A 25,812-nucleotide genomic window follows, 5' to 3' on the forward strand; every position below is an offset into this window, starting at 1 on the left:
AATTGAAGATCCATTGGTTGAAGTTGAAGAAGATCCTATTGAAGTTCTAGGAAGTAGTAGGACATTTGAAAAACATGGTTTACGGTTGAAAAATTAGATGGAGATGGATGAAGACTCTCTTTTAAGAGAAATTGAATCATCTGAACACATGATGCTTGAAAGTACAATTAAGCTACATATGAAAAATATGTGGGACGAATTTGTTGAAAATAAATCTCTGATTGGTAAAGAATAATTATTTGTCAAATTATTTAGGAAAAGAGAAATGAGTCTTGTCCTAGAGTTGCTAGGTGTGAACAATAAGAAAAGCTCAAGAGATAATGTGAAGGCAACAATAGTTCAGATTTTGAGAGATGCATTAAATGCTATTGATAATAGAAGTCGAGTAGTTGATTTAAGTGTTGCACAAAGAGCATTGATGACTATGATTACAAAAAAGGACTTGTCACAAAAAAACCAAGTTCGAGCAATTTTTGAAATGCTCAAACTATCTAGAAGAATTGTTCAAAGATACATAAAAAGGATAAATTTTCTTGATAGGAACATTGAAAATAATTGGGTTAATATTTGTCAACTTCCTCGAAAGGATAGAATTTTTGAAGATGTTAGAAGATAGGTTGTTGAATATTGGACCAGCCAGTCACGTGTTTCTTCCAATAGAAGAGACACTATACAGATCAAAGATGAAGAGACAAGTATGAAAATAGCACATCCAAAACACTTTGTAGACACATCACAAACTAAATTATTTGAATCTTTCAAAAAAGAATTTTCAAATGGGAAAATTTGCCAAAGAATATTTGAGAGGTTGCACCCATGTTTTGTATGCATAAATAAGGTACGTGAAACTTCTTGTTGTCGAAATCATGTTGAGTTTCATCTTGATTCACAATCTTTTAGAAAAGCTATGGCAACACTTATTTGTTATGTGATAATGCTGAAGAGTCAGATGAATTCAATGTAGAATGCATAAAAAATGCATGCACAAATTGTGGAGAGTTGCAAAAATTTCCATATGAAATGGACAATATTGATGTTTCAACACCAGTTGTGTGGAATAGATTTGAGTATGAGATATATCGAACAAGGAATGGAGAAGAATAAAAAAATAGCTTTGAAGGAGAGCAATTTTCCATATGGTGGATTTATGGATAAATTCATAACTATGATTTATCCACACATCCAACATTGTCATGGTGCAAGATGGCAAGCCAAACAGTTTCGAGATTCAAAAAATTACTTTCCATTAGGATGTATTCTATCAATTGTAAACTTCTCTGAAAATTATACTTTTTCCCCTCAATCTGAAATTCAAGCTAAATATTATCACTCAGATCAAATTGCAATTTTTGTACAAGTTTCCTATAGACATGCACAATTTGAGGTGGATGGAGTAGAAAGTATCGATCTAGATGAACACATTATCATCAAGGAGGTCTATTTTTATCTTACTGACGATAGGGCTCATGATAGGAGCTATGTAGCTCATTATTTTGGAATATTCTTTGATGATCTCAGAAATTGTGGGATAAATGCTTCAGAACATTGGATTTGGTCTGATGCTTGTGTTGACCAGTAAGCGTATTTGAAAGTTAAACTTTGTAATTTCATGCACATATTTAATTAACTAAACAATTAATTATATATAGATTTGATTAGTCATAAATTTCTTTTAATTTTTTTCCTAGGGCAATTTAAGTCTATAAAAGCATTCAATTGGCTTGCAACACAACATGCAAGATGAAATATTAAGTTTCTTTGGAATTTTTTTGGAAGTGGTCATGGAAAAGGAGAGCATGATGGAGCAGGAGCATGTGTAAAGCATGCACTTTGCCAACATGAACTTTTAGGTATAATATTGTTATGTACTAATCAAATTTGACGTATATGACCATCTGCTCTAGATAATTCTTTTATATTTTGTTAAAATTGATACAATTTTATTTCTTATATAGGTGCAAAGATAGACAAAGAAAATCAAGTTGTTGAATGGTGCAAATCTCATTTTTCTCCTTGTGATACAACATATAATAAATATTTTTTTTGGGAAGTAAAAGGTAAGATTTCCATTTTTCTTTGACATGATTACTTTGATATTTTGATTATTGACATAGATACTTGCCAATTTAATGTGTTATAGATAATGATCAATCAAATCCTTACAATTGTCAACCCATTGTTGGATTTAGAATATTGTATCAACTGATGACTACTGGACAATACAAACCTCCAATAATTCAACTAAGAGAAAAATCATGTTTTTGTGATGTTTGCATTCAAAACAATGCAATGTGTCAATGGGAGAATATGGTGACTGGCTATGTCTCTCAATGGACATGGACAAACATAATCAAAAGTACCCCTTATGAAGAAGATGACAATGACATAGACATTCATAATCCTATGTATTCAGTTGATTATGAACATGTTTCTAATTTAGTTGTTCCAGGTGAGTTTCTATAAACATGTTTTATTTTAATATTAACTTGTTTTCATATTTATTTATTTACAGTTTCCATTATTTTTCTACATTTGTAGGTGACATCTTTGTTGTCAATGTGGATCCTCAAAATATGGAAGGTGTGGATTATTATTTACTTAGATGCACAAAAGAAAAAATAAAGTTGATTGAACCATGTACAGATGATGATAACCAGTCTTATCCAATTGGTTTAGTTGTTATAGAAGGTATAGATTATCCTCTTATGAGATGTATACAACTAATTAGAGAGTGAGATATTAATTGTAAATAGTTATTTGTTTTTTATATTATTAAGAAAACTAAATGAAGTATAAATCTTAGTTTGTAGGCACCTATTATTAGCAAACAAAAATTAACCACAATGGTGTTCAATTTATTGAATGCATGCATGGCCAAAAAATTTTGCATTATAGCCACTTGGTTTTAGCCAAAAAAATTTAGTTTGACATTATGCCAAAAAAAAAGGACGTAGCAAAGCAAATTGGAGATTAGATATCAAGGACCATAAAAAGTTGTTGGAGATTATTAAAGATAAAGAGAATCTTGACCATATGTATCAACAACTTCGTGATTGATCTAGATAGGTTTAATGACTCATAAAGATATTTCAAATTTATATATGCATTCATTGTTTTTCAATAGTTATACATGTTTTTGTTTTTTCAATATTTATACACTTCTACAAAACACATAGAAAATGATAGAAGATGTATTTCCATTAATTTATAGAACATGTAAATTTATTACACATTAACAATTATCTAAAAAATAATGTATTTATTTCTAAATTTACATGTACATTTGCTATGTACAATTTTACAACACACCTACAAAATTATGTAACATATATTTTCATTAATTTATATAACACATAAATTTATTACACATTAACAATTATCTAAAAAATAATGTATTTATTTCTAAATTTACATGTACATTTGTTATACACTTTTACAAGACACCTAGAAAATTATGTAACACATATTTTAATTAATTTATAAATCACATAAATTTATTACACATTAACAATTATCTAAAAAATAATGTATTTATTTCTAAATTTACATGTACAATTGCTATACACTTTTACAACACACCTACAAAATTATGTGACACATTTTTTCATTAATTTATACAACACATAAATTTATTACACATTAATGTAATTATCTAAAAAATAATGTATTTATTTCTAAATTTACATGTACATTTGCTATACACTTTTACAACACACCTACAAAATTATATAACACATATTTTCATTAATTTATACAACACATAAATTTATTACACATTAACAATTATCTAAATAAAAATGTAGGAGATATTTCAAAAATATGTTTCCACATTTACGTAAAACATATTCTATAAATGTAAATATCAAATATATCAACTACATATAAGCATGGTCACATAACTTATGAAAAAATAATATATGTCAACTATAAATGTAAATGTTCACATAACTCATGAAAATATCAAATATGTCAACTATAAATATAAATGGTCACATAACTCATCAAAATATCATATACACCTACTATAATTATAAATGGTCAGATAACTCATGCTAATATGAAATATGTCAAATATGAGCGTATTGTAAATGTAAAATGTCACATAGTTGTAAATCTAGAAATGATATCATCATAGATCAATATCAAACATCATATAAATGACATATATGAATATCAAATGTGATCACGTCACGCGCCACGATGTGATCGACTAACACGAGATCATAAACTCTGTTTTCAATATAAGAACAAATGTATCATGAGCATGTGTATAAATTCAATTTAAATAATAACATAAGTACAATTAAATTTACCTATGACCCAGGATGACTACGGTTGATAGTTGTCTATCCATCTCCACCCTCACAAGCTACAGATGCAGTCTGTATGTAATAGAAGAAACAAATATGTCACAAGTTATACGTTACTAAAGTTTTAAATATAAGATTTGTAGGTCCAATTAAATAAACATGTTTGTAAAGTTCTACCTATGTCTCTTGCTGCACAGGATGCATAGGTGTCTGCAAGTCCCCATATGCCATCGTCGTTGTAAATATATGCCTACCTATCTCAATCAAGTTTGTATCACTAAAGGTCACATCTTCAATGTCAAGTGTAGGATCCGTGAGCATATCTATGAACAGTGAACATCATGGTGGGTGAGAACTTGCCTCGGTAGGGGGGGCTGCATCCTTCTCAACTGTGAATTGTAGTGGAGTTGTAGCTGAAACATATATGTCCTCCTACCCCTAACCACCCTGTGCCTCCTTCATACCTCTGATGATACTAGTCACATATGATGGCACCACACTAAGTGGTTGTCCAGTCAACAATTGTATAGCTCGATAGGCTGAAAGTAGATTAGTGGACAAACATGTACTCATAGCCCTCAAGCAATCTACTAAAGACTCCATGGAGACATCTATTGGAGATGGGATGCCAACCTCATGATACATATCATCACCTGAAGATGATGCAGCAGTGTGACCACCTGTAGATGTAGATCATGACTGTGTCATGTATCTGTGCACTCGGTTAGAAGAAATCTCGTGCACCCAGGTAGAAATAGTGGCAATACTCTCATATACATCTCTACATGTATCATCTGCCGCTCTATCTCTAGCTGCAGCTAACTCCAAATATTTTGGCATCACCAAAAGGTTTGGACCAATCAATGCCCATTTATTAACAGGTGGAAGAGCATCTAGGTGTCTAAATTCATCTGAGAACCTACCCTGACCCTACTTAGCATGCCCAATGATATCGATGTAATCAACCTCTCAATGTAGATGAAATTCTACAAATAATTATTTGCAGAAATATAAGGGGAACTCATCCTTTTGGGGCCACATGTGATGTGTGGCCAACTAAAAAGGATACATGAAAGGTGCCACCAATGGATCAGTACACCTCATAGCACAATAGCCTATGACCTTTTCCAAAGGTCAATAATGTGGGAAAGTGTTCTTCACACTCTCCACTGAGACCATCTCATCTATCTCCCTCCATCGCAAACCACCACTAATAGTATAGGATAGAGCACTATAAAAAGTGTCCAAACTAACACTATCATAAGGATTAAAACCCTCAACATTGCACATCATGCTAATAAGCTCATCTCTAATTGCAATCACCTTATCCCTATGCTATAAGGTAGGTGAAGCTCGTAGACAATAATCAATAGTATCAAGTGCACTCTGTAAGCATTGAATAGTATCATTGAATAATGTCTCCCTATCCTAGGTACTAGTCAATCTATGGGATGAACCACTATGAGGATGACCGTGTACACTGGCCTCTCCAAAATCACTACCCCCTAATGCCATTATGATGAAAGATATAAAAAAACAAAACTAGATAGATGATAATAGAGATCTATACATGCATACATATACATATATACACAGATTATTATATAAACTAATTGAATCAAAACACACTAAATGAATCTTGCTAAACAAACCTATTGTACTTGACATATAAAGAAATGTTAACAACATTACATTTTTCCAGTAAGAGGTACAAATCAAATTTAGATAACAAGTTTAGGGTTTATGGGGTTAGAGAGCGGTTTAGGATTTAGAGAGATGGGGTTTAGGAGTTAGAGAGTAGTTTAGGCTTTAAAGAGATGGGGTTTAGGAGTTAGAGAGTGATTTAGGGTTGGGATAGATGAGGTTATGAGAGAGAGAGAGAGAGAGAGAGAGAGAGAGAGAGATATATGATGTTACAATTTACAAAGATGGGGTTTAGGAGTTAGTGAGTGGTTTAGGGTTTAGAGGGATGGAGTTTAGGAGTTAGAGAGCAGTTTAGGGTTTAGAGCAATGCGTTTTAGGAGTTAGAGAGAGATAGAGGGGAGAGATGAAGTTATGTTAGGGATTATGGGTTAGGGTTGGGATAGATGAGGTTATGAGAGTGAGTGAGAGAGAGAGAGAGAGAGAGAGAGAGAGAGAGATGAGATGGGAGAGATGAAGTTATGCTAGGGATTAAATGGGGTTAGAGAGCAGTGTAAGGTTTAGAGAGATGGGGCTTATGAATTAGATATTGATTTAGGGTTTACAAAGATGGGGTTTAGGAGTTAGAGAGAGATAAAGGAGAGAGATGAAGTTATGTTAGGGATTATGGGTTAGGGTTGGGATAGATGAGGTTATGAGAGAGAGATATGAAGTTATGAGAGAGAGAGAGAGAGAGATGAGATGGGAGAGATGAAGTTACGTTAGGGATAAAATGGGATTAGAAAGTAATGTAGGGTTTAGAGAGATGGGGTTTACGAGTTAGATAGTGGTTTAGGGTTTAAGAGTTAGTGTTTAGGAGTTAGAGAGAGATAGAAGGGAGAGATGAAGTTATGTTAGGGATTATGGGTTAGGGGTGGGATAGATGAGGTTATGAGAGAGAGGGAGAGAGAGGGAGGGAGAGATATGAAGAGATAGATGAGGTGGGAGAGATGAAAGTTACGTTAGGGATTAAATGGGGTTAGAGAGAAGTTTAGGGTTTAGGAGTTAGAGAGTGGTTTAGGGTTTACAAAGATGGAGTTTAGGAGTTACATAGTGATTTAGTATTTAGAGAGATGGGGTTTAGGGGTTAGAGAGCGGTTTAGGTTTTAGAGAGCAGTTTAGGGTTTAGAGAGATGTGGTTTAGGAGTTAGAGAGTGGTTTAGGGTTTACAAAGATGGGGTTTAGGAGTTACAGAGCGATTTAGTATTTAGAGAGATGGAGTTTAGGGGTTTGAGAGCGGTTTAGGGTTTAAAGAGATGGGCTTTAAGAGTGGGAGGGATGAAGTTATGTTATGGATTATGGGGTTTAGAGAGCGGTTGAGAGAGAGAGAGAGAGAGAGAGAGAGAGAGAGAGAGAGAGAGAGATGTTTTCAGATTATAGGGTTAGAGAGTGGTTTAGGGTTTAGAGAGTAGTTTAGGTCAACATATTTGGATTTAAAGTTCAATATAGGAGTTTGAGTCTAATATGATTCAATGTGAGAGTTTTAGTTTGAATTTGATTAGGTTTAATATTGTGATTTAATTGCATTTAATGTTAAGTTTTGCTCTTGCTTAAGGTTCAATGTTAAGGTTTCAATTATAATTTATTTGTGTTCACGGTAACAGGTAAAGTCTAATTTAGTTCAATCTGATGGTTTTAGTTACCAGTTTATAGTTGTTTCTAAACCTTTACATTTATAACAATTTCTAATGATTTGCAATAAACACAAAATAAAAATATTCAAATTCTCTAATTTACATCTAACTAATTTTCTATATTTAATAATTTTTTAAATTATTTTCTAAAGTTTCAAAAGTTTCTAATTGTTGTAGTATTTTCTAAATTTTCTAATATTTTCAGAAAGTTCTAATATTTTCTAATATTTTATAAAGTTTCAAAATTTTCTAACTGTTATAATCTTTTCTAGATTTTCTATATAATTTTCTACTATTTTCTATAAATAATATTTTACAATTTCTCTAATAATTTCTAAGTCTTACTAAATTTCAATAGATTTTCTAAACTTCATCTAATATTAGAGTACTTAAAAATATAAACGTATAATACTTTTAAAAAATTTGAACTCTTTAAAACAATCTACATTAAAAACCATATTTCTAACTAAGAAAACATAAAATAAACTTAAAACATATTAAAAAATCAGGGGGAATTGCTGACATGCTTGATCTGCCTGAATGTCTCATGTAGCTCTTCCCGCAAGCTCATATGATGAAAATAATAGGCAAATTTGTCTTTTTGCGAATTATATAATTTTTGTCATTCCGATTGAAAGGGATTCGATTGAACCAGGTCCAATTGGATCCCTTCTGGCCAGACCCATGTGAAGGTGCCCACGCCACTTGGCGTACAGTCGATGCCATGTAGTTTCAACCAGATTCAGTCCCCTCAGAACCCATTCGATCGAATCCGGTATCGCTGGAACCTAAAAGTTAGCCCCAAAGGTGACACAGATCCGTACTTGCACCCATAAAATACATTTTTTAGAAGCAGTCAAAGCAGTAAAACTAGGTAAAATTGATTATTTACAAGTTTTCAATTTACAAAATAAATGTAGATAAATTTAGACCATGGAACACACACTTAGGAGGAAAACCAGTAAATGTAGATATAAAAAAATGATTTAAGAGCCCTCAAAATTGCTAAAAATGATGCAAAACAAGTACTAAAACCTAAAATAGAATGTGCATTCGAACCACTATAATAGGAATTGGATCTTGGAAAACAACTTGCATTCAAAACACTAAAATAGGAAATCCATGTAAATAATGTGCATTCAAACCACTAAAGTAGGAAATAAACATGAATTGAACATTATGTTACCAACCTGATCAAGCGTAGGGAATTCACAGACTCCAGAGAATAAACCAAAAGCAGTCAGACAAGGAATTTTCAAAAATATTAACGTTGCATTGTATCGTTCTTATAGAAATTTTTTATAGAAGGAATGATTTGTTGATTTGAATTTTGAATTGTGGCGGGAAGCAACTGGCCATTTCATACAGTGAATTGCATTTAATATTCACTTCTTGTGATGGCTCTATGGATTAAAATTAATATTATTTGTGCTTTCTTTTTTCTCCATCCATCTGTTTAATTAATTATATTTGTTGTACTTGCATATGTTTAATTCAATTCAATGGTGAGTCTTACACCACTAGCTTTGTATGCAACTGCTAATTGAAGTTGGGTTTAATGTTAGAAGTTGCCACATTTGTTTTTGGTCCATGTGTAGAATGGAATATTAAAAAATGGTTATGCACTAATAGCTATGCATATTTGTACATAACAAAAATCGTAATGCACCTATAATAGTGCATGTGTGCATATGAATGTAATGCAAAGTGAATATAAATACAATCACTTTGTATTTTGAAACCAATAACATAAATATGGAATTATGTACATTAGTGTCCACACCCTATTCAAAACTACTATTTTGGCACAAGTTGTTAATGGATTTAAGTGCTCAAATTCTATGCGGTAAAAAAATTTAAATTGGAACTGGATGACGTCATTATTTTGTTGTTTCATAAGAACAGAAAAGATATGCCAACAGAATCATGAACAAACAGTTAGAAGAGATGGACAATTGAATGAATTAGGTAGGCCACACTAGCCACCTAAGGCAGGGGTCCCATGGGAGGGGCTTGGGCTCTATATTTGTGGAGTGGGTGGCTCCATGAAACTTTTCTTGGGGGCGGCTAAAAGGTTAATTGAAATCTTTTCTTACAAAATAGGAGCCCTGAATTTTTAGCCCTCTCAATTTGAGCGAGTGAAAAAGGGGTGGGGCTGAATTTAGCATCACTCTTAGGGAGGAATTATGCCATTTGTCAACAATCTACACTTCATTTTTCCACCAAATGAATTCCCACCAAACAAACTTATGAATAATTTTTAAAAAAAAATTCCAAAATTCATGAGACGAGCTTTTTTAAATTTAGCAGTTATGTTTTTTTGAAGCGGATTCACATATAAATCTATAGTACCGCTTCCCTTTTTAAATATCCCTAAAAAATCTCAGCAGCACCTGCTCTATTTTTATGGAAGCAGGTGCCCATAAGACTCCAGCCTAAGTGTGATCAGCGCTTTGAGTGTGCTGGTTAAACCAGCCGTCCATTAAATGAAGTACTACTGAAAAATAATAAGAATAAATAAAGGAAAAGACAAACAAAACTTACCCAACTTGAGAAGAAAACCAAGAATAGTCTCATTACAGCTGCTGCTTCACAATAAACAGAAACTTAGATAAAAAGTAGATCTAAAAATATCGGGGTTCTACAGTTGGTAGATTTTTGTGCTCAGCCCAAGTTTATTTTCATGCTATGCAGAGATTCAATTCTATATCTGTAAGATGTGATGTGACAAAGTATGAAAATTTTGGGAATCCATGGTTTGGCGGCATCTTAAGGGCCATATTTACATTTACTGTTTCATTTAAATTATACTTCTCGGAAGGATAGTCTGCAGTTATCTTAAACTGGGATTGTGTCGTTGTAAAATTAACATAAACTGGTCAACTTAATAATTAGAAGATTCATAAACACAAGATGTGCTGTGTAGTCTTCTCTACGAGAACAACTCATTCTCTAGACTCATTTCTTAGGACTATATGTACAATGAAGAAATAATTTTAATGACGAAAGCAATAAGATGTAAAGAGATTCCAATAGGTAATTTCTTCCATTTGGTTGGCAAGCTCAATGGGTTCGCTCGGAATCATTTCTTTTTCAATAATTGCTTCCTGCTTTAATATGAAGGGCTCACTTATCTGTTTGGCAATCTTCTCTTTCTTCATCCAGTCTAGTTCTTTTTTATAAAGAGCATCATCTCTTTGTTTCCCTAGTTGATTCATTTTCTTGAGTTGCCAGTTATACACTGACGCTTTGTGGTGGTTTTGTGAACTCTCAATATTTGCTCTTGAAGATTCAGAATCCTTTCTAGCTTTTCTTTCAAATTCAAGCTCCAAAATAGTTACATCTCTTTGCTTAACTGCTTCTTCCTTCAATCTCAAAGCTTCAGCTACTAATTGTTTGTTCACTTTTGTCTCTTGGTTGTCAAGGTAATTGGATTCCCTCAAAATCCTTTCTTTTTCATTTGTTGCTTCCTCTTTTGATCTCATGATCTCATCTAGCTGTTTGGCAATCTTTTCTTTTTCCCTGCAGGCTGCTTCTTTTTGATGAAGAGCTTCATCTCTTTGTCTCTGTAGTTGATTTGTTTTCTTGAGTTCCAAATAATATACCGACGCTTTGAAGTGGTTGAGTGAACCCTCCATATTTCCTCTTGCAGTTTCAGCATCCTTTCTGGCTTTCCTTTCAAATTCAAGCTCCAAAACAGTCGCATCTTTTTGCTTAGTCGCATCTTCTTTCAATCTTAAAGCTTGAGCTAATTGTTTGGCGATCTGTGCCTTTTCTCGCAAAGCTTCATCTTTTTGCCTTCTTAATGCATCTCTTTCCTTTAATGCCTCATCTTTAACCGACTTCAACTCATTAAATGCGAACTCCAAATTTGCTTTTGCTGTTTCAGCAGCCTTTCTGTTTTGCCTTTCAGTTTCAAGCTCCAAAATAGCTGTTTTAAGGCTCTTTGGATGACCTTGTGAAGAAAGTTTGGGCAAAGTATTAGGCGTGGTCATGAATTCCCTACACGCAGAATTCAATTGGTCATTAATGATGGAGATGCCAAAGGAGGCTTTCAGTATACAAGTTACAATTTTTTTTTTAAAACTGACAATGCGTTTAAACAAAAAGAGGAAATAGTGAGCTAAACTCGCTGATAATTTTACCTTGGAGTTGGGATGAACATGTAAGTCTTACACTCTCCCAAGAAGAAAGTCTTGCCAATGTCAGGTCCAGCTCCTCTTCGGTTAGTGTAACCAGGGTAATCTTCTTTGTTGAAGTCAACAGATTCTTTTAGAACCAGCCCACATTGTTGTGCTTGCTCCACCAGATTCCACTTGTCATATGGATATTTTTCTTTGTGGGTAACGTGGATTTCTCCCTTTTTGTTAAGCATGGTCATTCCATTCTTGAAGAACGCCTTCAGCAAACGACGATGCTTCCTGTTCAATAAACAGAATCCAACAATTATAAAACTTGGGAATTGAAAATGGCTACATAGTAAAGGACATAATCGGTGGAAATCATTATTTTTTAAATTTCATTGCACTAGGAAGGAATTTTAAATTGAAGAAACTTACCTGATTTGTTTGTTATCCTCTTCTTTCCCAAAGAAACCTGCATGAGGGAAATTGTACACAATTCTATCAAAAAACCTCTCCCTCAAAATCTCATGCTGATTCATTACTGTTACATTAACACCGTGCAATATTTTTGCTCCACGCTTCTCCAAATTATGGAGGTTATTTTGGCCTGAATCATACGAACTTGTGATCTTCTCTGCATTGTTGAGAGACATATAAGCAATCAAGTAGAAACTACCAAAATTGAAACAGGAGATTATTGAAAAAGTAGCAATAGTTTAAGGAAAAGAGTCAATAGAAAGAGAACTTGGAGGGAATATTATAGACCTCTGCTGTCAAGAGAGGTGGCAACCATGTTGTCTGCAGAACCAAATGCACTGGCCAAAGCTAAAGAAAATGAAAAGTCTCCTTCCCCCACTAATAAAATCTGATGTATGTTGGAATAATGTTTAATCCTTCTCTCCAAAGCAGGCCGGTTGACTCGACATTTGGAAATTAAAATATCTTGATCATGTAGTCTGAAATCCATTTATAAATAATGAAAGAACCCACAAATGTCCAAGCTACTAGTTCCTGTCAAAATTAAACATTTGTTAAGGGAAAAAAATCTAAAATCAATAGGTTAACCATGAATGAGTTTGAAGAACTCAAAACACATTGACATTCGATCCTGCATCCAAGAACCCTCAAATATACTCAAAAAGCAATAAAAGCTGCAATTACTGTATTGCTGCCGAACTTTCAGTCTATCCTTTTTGTGTTTGTACTTGTTCGTTTCCATTGCAATGTTGTTTAGATTGTTTGTCAAGGTAGTTCCTAGGTGACTCACTTCTCATCAAGTTGGAAAAAGAGGGGTAAAAATTTATTAAGACAGAAAGAAATACAACAAGGAGAGCTCAACAAGGAGCTCTATCCTGATCAAGTTCATCGAATTCTTGCAACATCTCAAAGGGAAGTTGCCCCCTATCCATAATAGTCCAGCTTGGACCATGACTAGAAGCCCATTGGCTAAACAATCAGCAGCTTTGTTCCATTCACGAGGAATATAAATAGACCTAATGAACTCAAAAGAGGTATAAAAGAGAATAATCTGATTAACAACATTGGCCAGCTACCAACATCCTCAAACTCCTGCGAGGAAAGCAAGCTTACCACCACTTGGGAATTAGACTCACAGATAATCTTGCTTCATCCCTGCAAGAAACATTGTTCCACAGCATATAAAATAGCCTAAGCCTCCATGAGATTGTTAGTGTAATCACCTTTATGTACTGAGAAAAAGAACTTAACGTCACCATAATTGCAACAAGCCACTCCCCCAATACCAGCAGGGCCTGGATTCCCTCGAGAAGAACCATCAGTGTTAATTTTCAGAACTCCATGGGGAGGAGGAGTCTAATGCCCATCCCGATTCACCCAACCTTTCCTTTGATTCCAAAGTTTCCTGGACACTCTTGGAAACCTTTGAGCTGCAACCCCATCCTGAAGATGAAAATTGAGGTGATTGCATATAGCAAGATCAATTGGATCCATACCCCCATCTAGCACACATTTCACTTGAATAGTTTCCTAAAGAGAATGTGAGATCTTCCACCAAAGATGCATAACACCAAGCCGAACATCTTGGAAGATTCGACGATTCCTCTCCAACCAGATATGCCAGAGCATGAACGATGGGCCAGCAATCCAAGCAGCATGGAGAGGAGAAGACTTGGAGGGAGCAATGCCCAAGCGGGCCCAGAACTCAGGCAAAGAGGAAGCATGCCTACAAGAGAAACCCCAAGCACTCCACCAAAAGTACCATAGTTGAGTAGAACAGGAGCAATGGAAGAATAGATGGGAGACAGACTCCTCTCCATTACCACACAAAACACAATAAGAGGGGCCTTGAAATCCATGTTTACAAAGGTTATCCCATGTAAGACAGCAGTTGTGAGCCACTACCCACATGAAAAAAATTGCACTTGGACCAAGAAACTTTATTCCAAACTTGTTTCCACCAAGGGACCTCAGCATCCCCAAATAATTGTCTAGTTATCTCCTGATACCCAGCAGAGACATGATATTTACCAAACAAGGTACCTCCCCAAGCCAGAACATCTGGACTTAGCAAAGAGAAACACTCTCTAGAGGCCAGAATCTGAGAAAGCTCCTGATGATCCATGTCTGTGCCTCCAGGAGGCCAATCAGAAGAGTGCTTCCATCTATAACCAACAACAGGTCCCAATTGATAAGGAGTCTTGTAATGAGCCACTTTATCCCATCCAATGGCATGAAAAGAATCACAAAGAGTCTGAAGATGAGGGTACATGGATAATATGGATGGGAATCCATCCCAAGCATCAGACCAAAACAAAGCCTCAAAACCTCCCTTACATATCCAGAACAGACCTCTCTTGACTAACACCGCACCAGTCTTTAGAGTATGCCAGACCATTGAGCCACGACCTTCAAGAGGAAGTGCAGAAACAGAGCAAGGATCAACACTATGAAAATATTTATGGGTGATAATACGAGCCCAAAGTTGATGTTGTCTAGAGCACCATCGCCAATAAAGCTTAGCAGCCAATGCTGGACTACTCAAGAGAGCTGATCGAAGACCAAGACCACCCTCCTTTTTAGGCCTACAAACAGTCTCCCAACTAATCAAGCTCCATTTAGTGCGATGCAAACTACCACTCCAAAGGAATTGCCGAAAAAGAGCATCAAACTCCTTGACAAAGTAAACAAGAGCAACCTGAACCATGCTTCTATAAGTAGGAAGAGCTTGGATAACAAATTGAAGAAGAGTAACCCGAGCAGCAGTAAAAAGCCATCTATGAGTCCAATGATTTACCTTATCCTGAAGCTTGGTAATCAATTTTTTCTAGAAGAGACGTGGCTGCCTAGAAACAACAATAGGGATGCCAAGATAAGTCAAAGGAATCGACCCAATCTGAAACCACAGGATACTAGCAATCCTGTGCTGAATAGAATCATGCGTGTTAAAAAAATAAATGAAAGATTTGTGCTCATTAACTTTTTGGCCTGAAGTTGCCAAATAAATGTGTAGAGTATGTCAAAAGGCTTCAGTTTCCTTGATCCTAGCAAGACCCGCAAGAGCAAAATCATCAACAAATTGAAGGTGGGAAAGAGTAGGTAAACCATTACGCCACTGCCACCCCTGAATAGAATTCTGGGACACCTGATACTTAATGAATCTGCCCAAGCCCTCAACCATGATGAAGAATAGATATGAGGAGAGAGGGTCACCCTAGCGGAGGCCTCTAGAGGCACCAAATAGCTGAGAAGGTTGACCATTAAAAAGAACAAAAAAAGAGGCAGAAGTAAACCAACTCATAGTCCAACTCACCCAGTCAAAGCTAAAGCCAAAAGTAAGAAGAATACTCCTTAGGAAACTCCATTTAACTCTATCGTAGGCCTTAGCCATATCCAGCTTAACAAACATTGCTCTCTTCCTTGAAGTAGCCATAGAGTGAATAGCCTCAGTAGCAATAACCACCCATCCAAAATTTGTCTTCCAGCAACAAAACCAACTTGTTCTTCTAAGATAATAATGGGGAGCCACTTTTTAATTATCTTAGCAATCAACTTAGTAATAACTTTGTAAACCACATTACATAAGGCAATTGGTCTAAAAAACTCCAATTGATTAGCACCCTCTCTCTTTGGAATAAGAGTTAAGAGAGTAGAATTCAATGCCTGAAGCATTTGCTTGCTAGAATAGGATTCTTTAACCACCTCCAACAAATCATGATTAATGATGTCCCAAAATTCCTGAAAGAACTCAACTGGAAAGCCATCAGGACCAAGAGCCTTCCCCTTAGGCATGCCAAAGACTAGCTCCTCCAGCTCTTCCAAAGATATTGGTCGCATGAGATAATCATTCATTTCCTGAGTGATAAGGGAACGGATACAAGACAAAATAATATTTTCTTCATTATTAGCAGGAGGAGAGTCCTCAGAGGAGGGTAGAAAAGTACCGAGTAGCCTCCTGGAACAAAGCTGGCAAGAAAGTCAGTTGTATACCTTGAGAATTAACCAAAGAAGAGATATTGATCTGATTCCAGCGAGATTGCACCGTTTTATGGAAAAAGGAAGTCTTCTGATCACCTTCCTAGAGCCAAACAACTCTAGCCTTTTGCTTCCAAAAAATTTCCTCTCGAAGTACCCATTCTTCTAGAGCTCTAGAAGCAAGAGATTCATCCCTTCCAAGATCCTCCGAGAAACTTCAATCTCTAATCTACCTTGTGATGACATAAAGTTCTTCCTGAGAAAGCCTCTTCATAGAGTGAAGGTTCCCAATACATTATCTATTCCATATCCTGAGCTGCCTTTTAACATATTGAAGCCTTATAAGAAATGAGAACATAGCAGTAACATATGCAGGAGTGCCATCTTTCCACCAACATAAAACAAAATCACGAAGAGGAGTCACAAAGCCACATCATCAAGGTTCCCACCTTGCATATTTTTCCAAGCCTATTTGCTTTTTCTTAATTCCTCCATGCAAGATTCTTATCATTTCAATACATTCAGGGCTTATATGATTTAGGTTTGGTCGGGATATGATTCAAGTGTCTTCCCAATGAGAAGTGAGTCCTCCTTGTTTCCATAATTTCCTTCTTACTTCAGCATTCTCATTTCCTTCAGATTCTAAGTAATATGGCTAGCGATCTAACTTGGCGAACTTTATCAAGCATGACCCCAGAGAACAAAGTCACGGTAGCATTCAGAGAAGTACACTCACTTGACTTATGATGTACAGGTCTAGAGAAGTGCAAGTTACAGCTAATAAGGTCTCGAACCAAAATTCTGAGGTGAAAATCTATATCTTTGAAAGGGAACAGGTTTGCAAGTTTTCAGCTGCTCACTAAAGGAAATGAAAGCTTTTTGTCTTGTTTCCAAAGCCAGCATGGCTTGTGTTCCATTCAAAGTTTTTATGCATTAACGACACCCAGGCATGATACTAAAAAGAATTAATTTGAGCCCACAACGGTAAACCCATGCTCAAAATCTCATCTCAAGATATCTGATCAAATCAAGGGGAAAATGCTTTAGAGTGTTTCTTCCCCTAGAAATTGTTGCTCTTAGAGGTGCTTTCCGTCCTACGGGAATTAAAAAGCTACTTCTCCAAAAGACTTGAGAAATAAAGACCTACATGGCTATAGTATGAGAATATTCTATGGAGATGTCCAAAAGATGCTTCCGGTAAAGTCAGTCATAGAGGTGCATTTCTGATATAAAAGAGATCAAGTGTTCGAATGCTCGATGCGAGAAAATAGAAAATGTAATGCCCAAAGTATCGAAGGATCATTCCCTTCACTACAATTCCAAATCAAAGGAAAGATAAGCTTACGAAAAGATGGATACGCGCTTCTCCTATTGAATATATAGAGTTATCATGTGAATCCCTATTACGGAATCTGAAGTAAATAGGGCACTTTCCATTAAACTAAAATCCCTGGTTTCGATAAGTGGCTTTTCACGATACTATATCACTTTGAGTGAAGTAATATGGCTTTCGAATTTGTGAAACTTTATATGCATAGAAACATAAAGTTTTAAATAGCTGTTGATTAACAAATTTATTGCAAATCCTACCGTTGTGATTGTTGGTTAACTTAATTTCATTCGTATGGTGCCAACATTTGGATTTCTGCATCTATTTCATCAGAGTTGCTTCAAACTTGCTTCCTCATTTATTCAACGGCTATTTATTGAGCAATTGCATCCTCTTTGAAATCATAAGCAAATGGCAATCAGAGTATCAGGTTATGATCGACTCATAGGCCTGGAAAGAAGATCTTACTAATACTTCATTTAAGTTCTATGACTTAGGAGATCTTCACAGAAGGCTTAATTCTCAACCTATCCACCCAATTACCTAGAAATTGAAACAAAGTGGATTAGTAGAAGCTGTCGTATTTCCCATGGCTATGCAAGCTCCAAAGATAGTGGGGGAATGCATCGAAAGATATAATCTGAAAACAAAGATAATCTTATTTCCTGATCAGTCTATCCTTATCTTGATAAATAAGGCCTTAATGCAGTCTGCATTCGGTGTGCCAGTATAGGAAGAATACAGTGATATTGATTTTGGGTCCTCTGCATCTATGTTTAATGAAAAGAAAACCTTGAGAAGGGAGGATATGCAAAGAATGTGGTTCCAAGCACCTCGTTCCAAGAAGAGAAAAATGTCAAAAAATCTTTTTGGAACAAATTTGAAAAGGGAGATTGTTGAGATCCTAGTGCTATTGCTGAGATTGAAAGAAAAGGAAGAAATTATGGATTTTGTTGAGCATCACTTCTTCCTTGTGCAAATCATGTGTCGGGGGACTACAAATCGACTGGGCCGAGATCATATGTGATGAGTTTGCTTCATGGTTGAATTCAGCTAGAGGATTCAAGAAGTTTTATATGTCCTCATATTTAATATATGCCTTAGCCACACATCACTTGTGGCCGGGCCTTTCCAGTATTGAAAACTATGATGAGAATACGAGGGTGTATGAATTCTACCCACATCTCCGGCTGCAGTGGAGTTAAAAGTGAACAATACCTTCACTATGAGATTGTGCCAGGAATTGCAAGGCTGTCCCAAGAGAAGATTTTCACTTGAGGCTATTTTGGCTATAGGCCAGTTCAGTTGCTCCATCCGATTCCTAAGTTTTTCATACCTACGAATCGGTGCTTTTGATGGTTTTCCCAAAAGACTTCCTATGTACCCTAAGGACAAGGTTGTTCTTGTCAAATTGTGTTGACAAATACTAGAAGTAAACACCTTATGTTTAAACGTAAAGAAGATAGCCAGGATTTCCTTCCCAGTAGTGGTTGGACCCTATTCTTGTGCCTTTAGATCCAATGCTCAGAATATAGTTGAAAGTTTTGAGAGTAAGATTAAGTTGATTGATTATGAGGTACTCAGGCCTCAGTATGTGAACTTCATAAGAGATCATTTGAAGCTAGGATATGCTCATAGAAATGGTACAGACATTGAAGATTATTGAGCTAGATGTTACAATGAATACCAAACTTGGGAGAGGTATTGGGCCCGGGAGAGGTATTGGTCGAGGCTCACAATTAATGAAATTAAGTTGTATAATGACTTTGTTAATGTTCCAGATCTTGCAGATGATAGCTCCTATATGCATCCTTCATCCTTTGAGTAGATCAAGGGAACTTCCATTGTGTCTACTCCGCCTGAGGCTCCTATCATTGATACAATGGAGGTCTTGATGCATGGGATCATCAAAAGGATGGAAAAATGAGTGGAGTGGACTAGAGCAAGAAACAAAAGAACGGGAAGCATAGGCTCTACTGGTGGAGTTGCTTCTGGAACTGCTCGGTCAACTGCAGTGACATCCACCACTACTGCCACTTCAACATTAGCGAACCCAACCCAGTCTATTGGCCAAGGTGGAGATCAACCTTCGGAGAAGAATGTTCAGATTATCCCTACGTATGGATGAGGTTCTCTTTTAGATACAGGAAAATTTGGGGACAAGGAGAAGGATGAAGAGCAAGAGAATTCAGTGTCCAAGCCTTCCTCCCCTATCCAAGTCATCAACCTTGATGGTGACACCAATCCCATGGATGGTCAAGAGTAGGATGTATCTTAGTAAGGGGATACCTTGGCCCTCTCAATTACTAAAGTGACTACTTTCCCCATTGCCACTTAGAACAAAGGGATGCCCCCAATGGCAAGGAAGCTCTTCAACCCCACAACCCTTGAATCAGCAATCTATGTCCTCTCAACCAAGTCATGGTTGGAGGAGACCATTGATCGGGAAAAGTGAAGATATGAGGAAGCTGCCCAATCCAAAGACCTCATCACGCAAGCAACTTCTTCTTAGCCAAAATCACAAAAGACAAAGAAGCAGAAGTCCATAGCAATGTTGGCCACTGATCCCTCAACTGGTCACATGTTAATGGAGATAGTAGAGCCTCAAAAGGAGGGAAAGTTCCATGAACTCAGTGCCAATGATTTCAAATCAGAATGATCGACATTGGTATCCCATGCATGATTCCATGGTTAATATATGGAAGTCTACCAATGAAAAGATAGAAGACAGACTAGAGGATTTAAGGGTGGAAAAGGAGGTATTGAAGTCCTCAAACAAAGAATTGCTGGATTATATCAGAATTGAACTTGGAAGCACTTCAACCAGTACATTTGATCCAAATGAAGAAGAGAAAAATAACTTTCTTTTGAAGTTGCAGGAGGAAAGGAAATTTTGTCAAATTGGTCAATCATGGATTGATCAAATGAAGAACCAAGATCCCCCGCTCATCAAAAAATTGGGAATCTATTGTTAGATGCTAACAAACTGAGGGAGGCAATGTCTAGTCATCAAACGACCATGCACATAGCATCAAATAGATTGACAGACCAATTGGAATTGTTGCAAGAGGTGATCGACATGAAGACAAATGCTGCCATCACCCCAAAGAAAACATGCTGCTCTAATATGCTCTCAAGCATTTGTCGATCTCTGTTCTCTCTCAATTCTCTTTGTAGCCATTTTTGGCATTTTTTCAGTAGGCTTAGACTCTGTAATGGACAATGACCAGTGAAGTGCTATTTTTAGCTTCCTCCATTTAGAGATTCTCTGTGATGCAATCATTAAATTTTACTGACCATTTTGTAGAGGCCTATATATGTAACTTTTTGAGAAGTAAATAAGATAGGCAAATTATTTTGTGGGCAAACCCATGTAGCTAGAACTACTGTGTGTGACTCTGAGTCTACATTTTAATTTGTTGTTCATTTAGTTACTATATAATACTTGGCATAAATGTGTTGTAACTAAAAATGGAAAGATTGCAAGTAAACTTGGTTTTATCTCTTTCATTTCAATGGATTATAAGATTTATTTTCCTCAGTAGAAGTATTATTCTTTTCCCTTGTGTTGTGCATAATATTTCATGTATGTTTCATTGACTATATGAGAAGTGCGAGATTTGATTAATGAAGTAGTTGAAACGGGGATAGTCTAGGAATTGTCAAATCTTAGTTATCTCAGCAAACCGGGAACTTTAATTTAGTCATCTTTCCTCCTCTCATATTGATGTAGGTAGTCTTGCATGTTTTCCAATCTTGCATTCTTAATTAGAATAGATTGCATATTAGAAGATAGTCCTTTTCTTTGAAGATTGCTTGGATTGTTTTAAGTGTTAAACAATCTGGTTGTTGGCCTCTATTGCTCTTTGGTTAAGAGCATACCCCAAAAACTTAAAAATAAATTCATTGCAAATCTTGCATTTAAATGGGAGTTGTACCTTTCAATTCAAGGGTTTTTGATAGATTATTATGCTGACCCATTATATTGTTAGCTGCTTTGTTTTTCCATTTGCCATTGGGCACACTAAGAGTCAAGTTATAAACCATAAAATTAAGGAAGACATACTGTTAACCAACATGTATCAAAGTGAGTGACATGCCTACTTCATGGCTGTAGATGGTTAGTTTGTTATCTTAGTATAATTTGAGTTTGGCAAATAGTGATTAATAGAAACTTGAAATTTTCTTCCAGCCCTATCTGTATTCTTGTTTTAAGTGTATTGCATATTGTTTGTTGTTTCGAAAACAAAACAACACTTGTGTAGGTGTATTTATGATTCTATTTGGGATTTTAATCCAACATCTATAGTTTGAATATGGGGGCAAAGCAGTATTAAAGAGCAACTTGTCAAAGACATATTGTCCTTGTCAATGTTAGAACAAAGGAATTATTAAGGGGGTGTGCAATATAAATAAATAAATAAATGACTAATTGTATAAATTTAAAGAACCAATTTATTAGAAGAAAAAAAATGTATATGGATTCTTTTTGTTTTAGTATACAAAAATAAAGAATTATTAAAAAATACATCACTCTTTTATTTTTTTGAAAATTTATAAAATAATTAATAAAATATTATAAATTCTAAAGATAACTTAAATTCTTCTACATGTTAAATAAATATAATTATAAATAATATAAACATATTTCTATTCCAATCCAAACTAACCATCTAGCTGAAGTCATAGGGGTGGTCTTATGCTGGCTCACCAACTAGACTACAAGAAAGTTTGGGTCAGTGACCACTCTAACAACATTATAAGCTACCTCAAGGGTAAGCATAAGCCATCTTGAACAATTGAGAATTGGAAGAAAAAAAATTGAAAGATGTAATTCCTTCATTTGAAATGTGTTATATTTCTCATATCTATCATGAGACAAACTCCATTGCTGACTATTTTGGTAATAAGGGAGTTGGGAGTAACTGCCTATCAATATGACTATTGGAATACTTTAGGTGAATCAATTATTCAAGGTCTAGATGTATAAATAAATCTTTTCACAGCTTAGTAAACCCATAAAACATTATTCATCATGCATGCATTCATAAGATTATGCAATCACTTAAAAACTTGTAGATTATGGGCAAATCAACTTGCAGAAATGTAAACATGAAACATAACAGATTCATTAGCACATTTGACACAATGATTTACGTGGAAACTCAATTTGGGAAAAACCACCAGTAACATGCTACTCTTTTTCACTCTTCTAAAGTGATACCCTATGAAAGGCCAACCCTCTTAAAGGTTACAATACACACTGTTAAATGTGGCCCTGTTAAAGAATTTCAATCACCCTGTTAGGATTGAGTCTTATTAAAGGACTTTAGACCATTCACTCAGAATATCACCTGGTTAAAGGATTTATAAATGATTGTTAGGTCATCCTTAAACCAAAGGATTTACCTTAGACTGATACAATTGTTAGAGAGTAATAGTAAGGCTTGATCTAATAACAACTTACAACTTCATTTGCAGATTATAGATCATTGTTCAGTCCTCCATTCTGCTTGGCCTTCATACATTGCAACTCTAATAGCTTGTTCACCCTTCGAGCATTCATACCCTTAAGCCTTCTTGCTTAACATGCCAATGCAATCTCTTCTCTTAGGTCACTTGATGAAGCAAAACCCCTGACTCCTTGTCTTCCTTAGGTTCTCGCACATGACAACCTTTGCTTCTGACCAGCCATTCCTATAAATAGAAAATTAAGAGTTTTTGCCGCTCATTCTCCATTGTCCAATTTAGGGTTAGGATGGATTAGGTAGGATATAATGAATCTAGCCCACATTCCATATCTCTTCTAGAAACTTCTCCTTGAATCATCTTTGAATTCACCTAAAAATAATTTACCTTGAATTCTGTGTCATCAGCTGATCAACCTTATCTTCACCTAGTTCACACAATCCAAGAAAACAAACTTTTTGGCTCAGATCCATCAAATTTACAATCTTTTAAATAATGCAGCCACTCGGCATTATCTGGCTTCTGATGCTCGGCACATATTGTGTTGCTTGACATCCTCTATAAAATCACTCGGCACAAACTAAAGTTTACTAGTGCTCAGCATCAACTAAACTTTACTCAGCATCCACTATTCTACTCGACAAACATTAGAATAAACTTTTACTTGGCTCCAATTGATTTTCTACATGGCTTGCACTGACTTTTCTCGGCACTTACTATCCACTTGGTCAAGCTTTGCAGACAAACTTTGTGTAAATTATTCTTCTATACTTTCTTAGTGTAACCGGCCTTTGTAACCTTAACTAGATTATCAATACATCATGTTATCATTGTCTTAACTGATTCTTGTACTCCTTTACATAATCATAACTCAACCTTTCCTCTAAGTGCTATTGTTACATCTTTTGATCGAATCCTCTTCATCAATCAACTAAGCGATAGTATTTAAATCATATAAGTAGTTGTCTTACCAGTAATTAGTAGGTTTGACATCAATGACAAAACAATGATTGAAACATATATATTGATCATACTTTGTATCTCTCAACAATCTCCCTCAAAAATGATCTTCTTTAATCTGATCTCAACAATCTCCCTCCTTGATTAGCTTCTTCAATCTATTCTCAACATATGACAAGGTCAAGACATGGTGGAGGTAGAGATCAGCATGCTCTTACTTCGTGATAGGATGACGATAGTGGAAGTGGTTTTACCTTAAACAATGGAATTAAATTTGAAAAGAAAGGTGGCATCATTACTTGGTGGGGTACTATTTTTGAAGTTATGGTTCATGTGTATAATACTCATAGTCATAGTTTATCAATAAAGTGCCACACAGATCTTGGGTGTTTCTTACCATGTCTTTGAAGTTTTTCTTCCACTAGACTGTGTATGCAAGTTGGGTATGTTTTAGAACTCTGTCATAGACATAGGAGGAGATTAGAGGAGAGTCAAACCTATTAATTGTGAAAATCTCAAAGACAAAACATAAAATGTGGAACATTTTGAAGAATGGTGGTCTTACACCTTACCTAGAGTGACTCCACAACTAGGATCCAAAAATCATAGAGCACTTTGATAGGAGCTGGAAAGATGGTAACATTGTGTTATTTGGAAGGTGTCAATTAATGAGAATGTGATAGATGACATTGCTGACCTTTCAACAGAAAGGTTAAAGTTTTATCAGGACTGGAAATATTCAGAATTATCTAGAGGTTTCCAAAAATAGTGGAAGAGTAGGAGAAATCCGAGAATAAGGAGAAGAAAACCAGCTACTTCGACCAATTCAAGATTAAGTCGATATAGAACCAGGTACTCAATGTTAATGGATTATTTAACTCTTGATGGTTATATTACAAATTGTTCAGATATCATTTTGTTTTGTTGAATCATTTTTGTCACAGTGAGAAGGTCTCCCTTCCTTTTTACTTGTGGTCTTCCCTTAAATCCATCTTTAAATAGCCCAAGAAGAAACCTATGAAAAGACCATTCTTCATGAGGGTTTGTTTGTTTTGATTTTTACCACTATAAACCTCTTCTTGCTCCCTCCAATCTTACCATGGTGTCAAAGGATGATGATACTAGTGTGGGTGAGACAAATAATGAAACTGAAGAGGAGGATGACATAGATTATGGGGAGGAAGATGTTGAGCCTCCCTGAGAAGTTAAGAAAACTCCAAAAATGGTTATGAAGAGGAAAGGGAAATATATAGAGTCTGAGGAGGAAGAATATATCCCCTTTACTAAAATTAAAACGACCCCTAAATCTAAATTGAGGTTGAGAACTTCTAGAAAGGAAAAGTAGAAATATTTGGCGTTGAAACCCCAAGGTAAAAAGGATCCTTTTATTTCTAGTCCAATGGCTAAGTCTATGTTTGGAAAAGGACAGAAGAAATTACTATAAGAAGAAAATAATAATAAACAGTAGGTTGAAATCTCTATCACCTCATCCATAGTAGCCCAACATGACTTTGTCGCATAAGGCAGGCAACCATACGAAGGAAAAATCTGAGTGTTCGTTGGAATTAAAACTAATTCCAAGCATTTTGAGCCAGACTGTGAAGATTATTGCGATGCTCTAGGGATGGCCAAGAAAAATGCAAGAGATTCTTTCTCTCTTTTTAAATGGCTATGGCATGAAATTAAGGAGTTGAAAATTTAGAAAAAAGAGCTATGGGAAGCAAACTCAAAGTACTAGAAAACTTGATTGCAAGGCACATTAAAGACAACACTATTAGGGTTACTGTTGATAATGGTGTTGAATTTGGACAAAATTTGTGAACTTTGTTGGAGAAAATGTTGATTGTTGAATG

The 25,812-nt window shown here is 35.5% G+C and overlaps 1 protein-coding gene across 1 annotated transcript in view; it reads right to left on the reverse strand.

Moving 5' to 3' along the window:
• Window positions 1–10,298: 10,298 nt before the first annotated feature.
• Window positions 10,299–25,812, reverse strand: part of LOC149534502 (uncharacterized) — a 52,918-nt gene continuing 37,404 nt past the window's right edge. Inside the window, exons 2-5 of the mRNA XM_089805688.1 lie at window positions 12,514–12,759; window positions 12,184–12,382; window positions 11,770–12,045; window positions 10,299–11,626 (exon numbers count right to left, since the gene is read on the reverse strand). Of these exons, the coding sequence (XP_089661814.1) occupies window positions 10,621–11,626; window positions 11,770–12,045; window positions 12,184–12,382; window positions 12,514–12,715 (1,683 nt within the window). The 5' untranslated portion in view covers window positions 12,716–12,759 and the 3' untranslated portion in view covers window positions 10,299–10,620. The remainder of the gene's footprint in view (window positions 11,627–11,769; window positions 12,046–12,183; window positions 12,383–12,513; window positions 12,760–25,812) is intronic.

Source organism: Cupressus sempervirens, chromosome 10 (assembly GCF_028749045.1).
Source record: "Cupressus sempervirens isolate cs-2001-9-10 chromosome 10, ASM2874904v1, whole genome shotgun sequence".
In the NCBI taxonomy this organism is placed as follows: domain Eukaryota; kingdom Viridiplantae; phylum Streptophyta; class Pinopsida; order Cupressales; family Cupressaceae; genus Cupressus; species Cupressus sempervirens.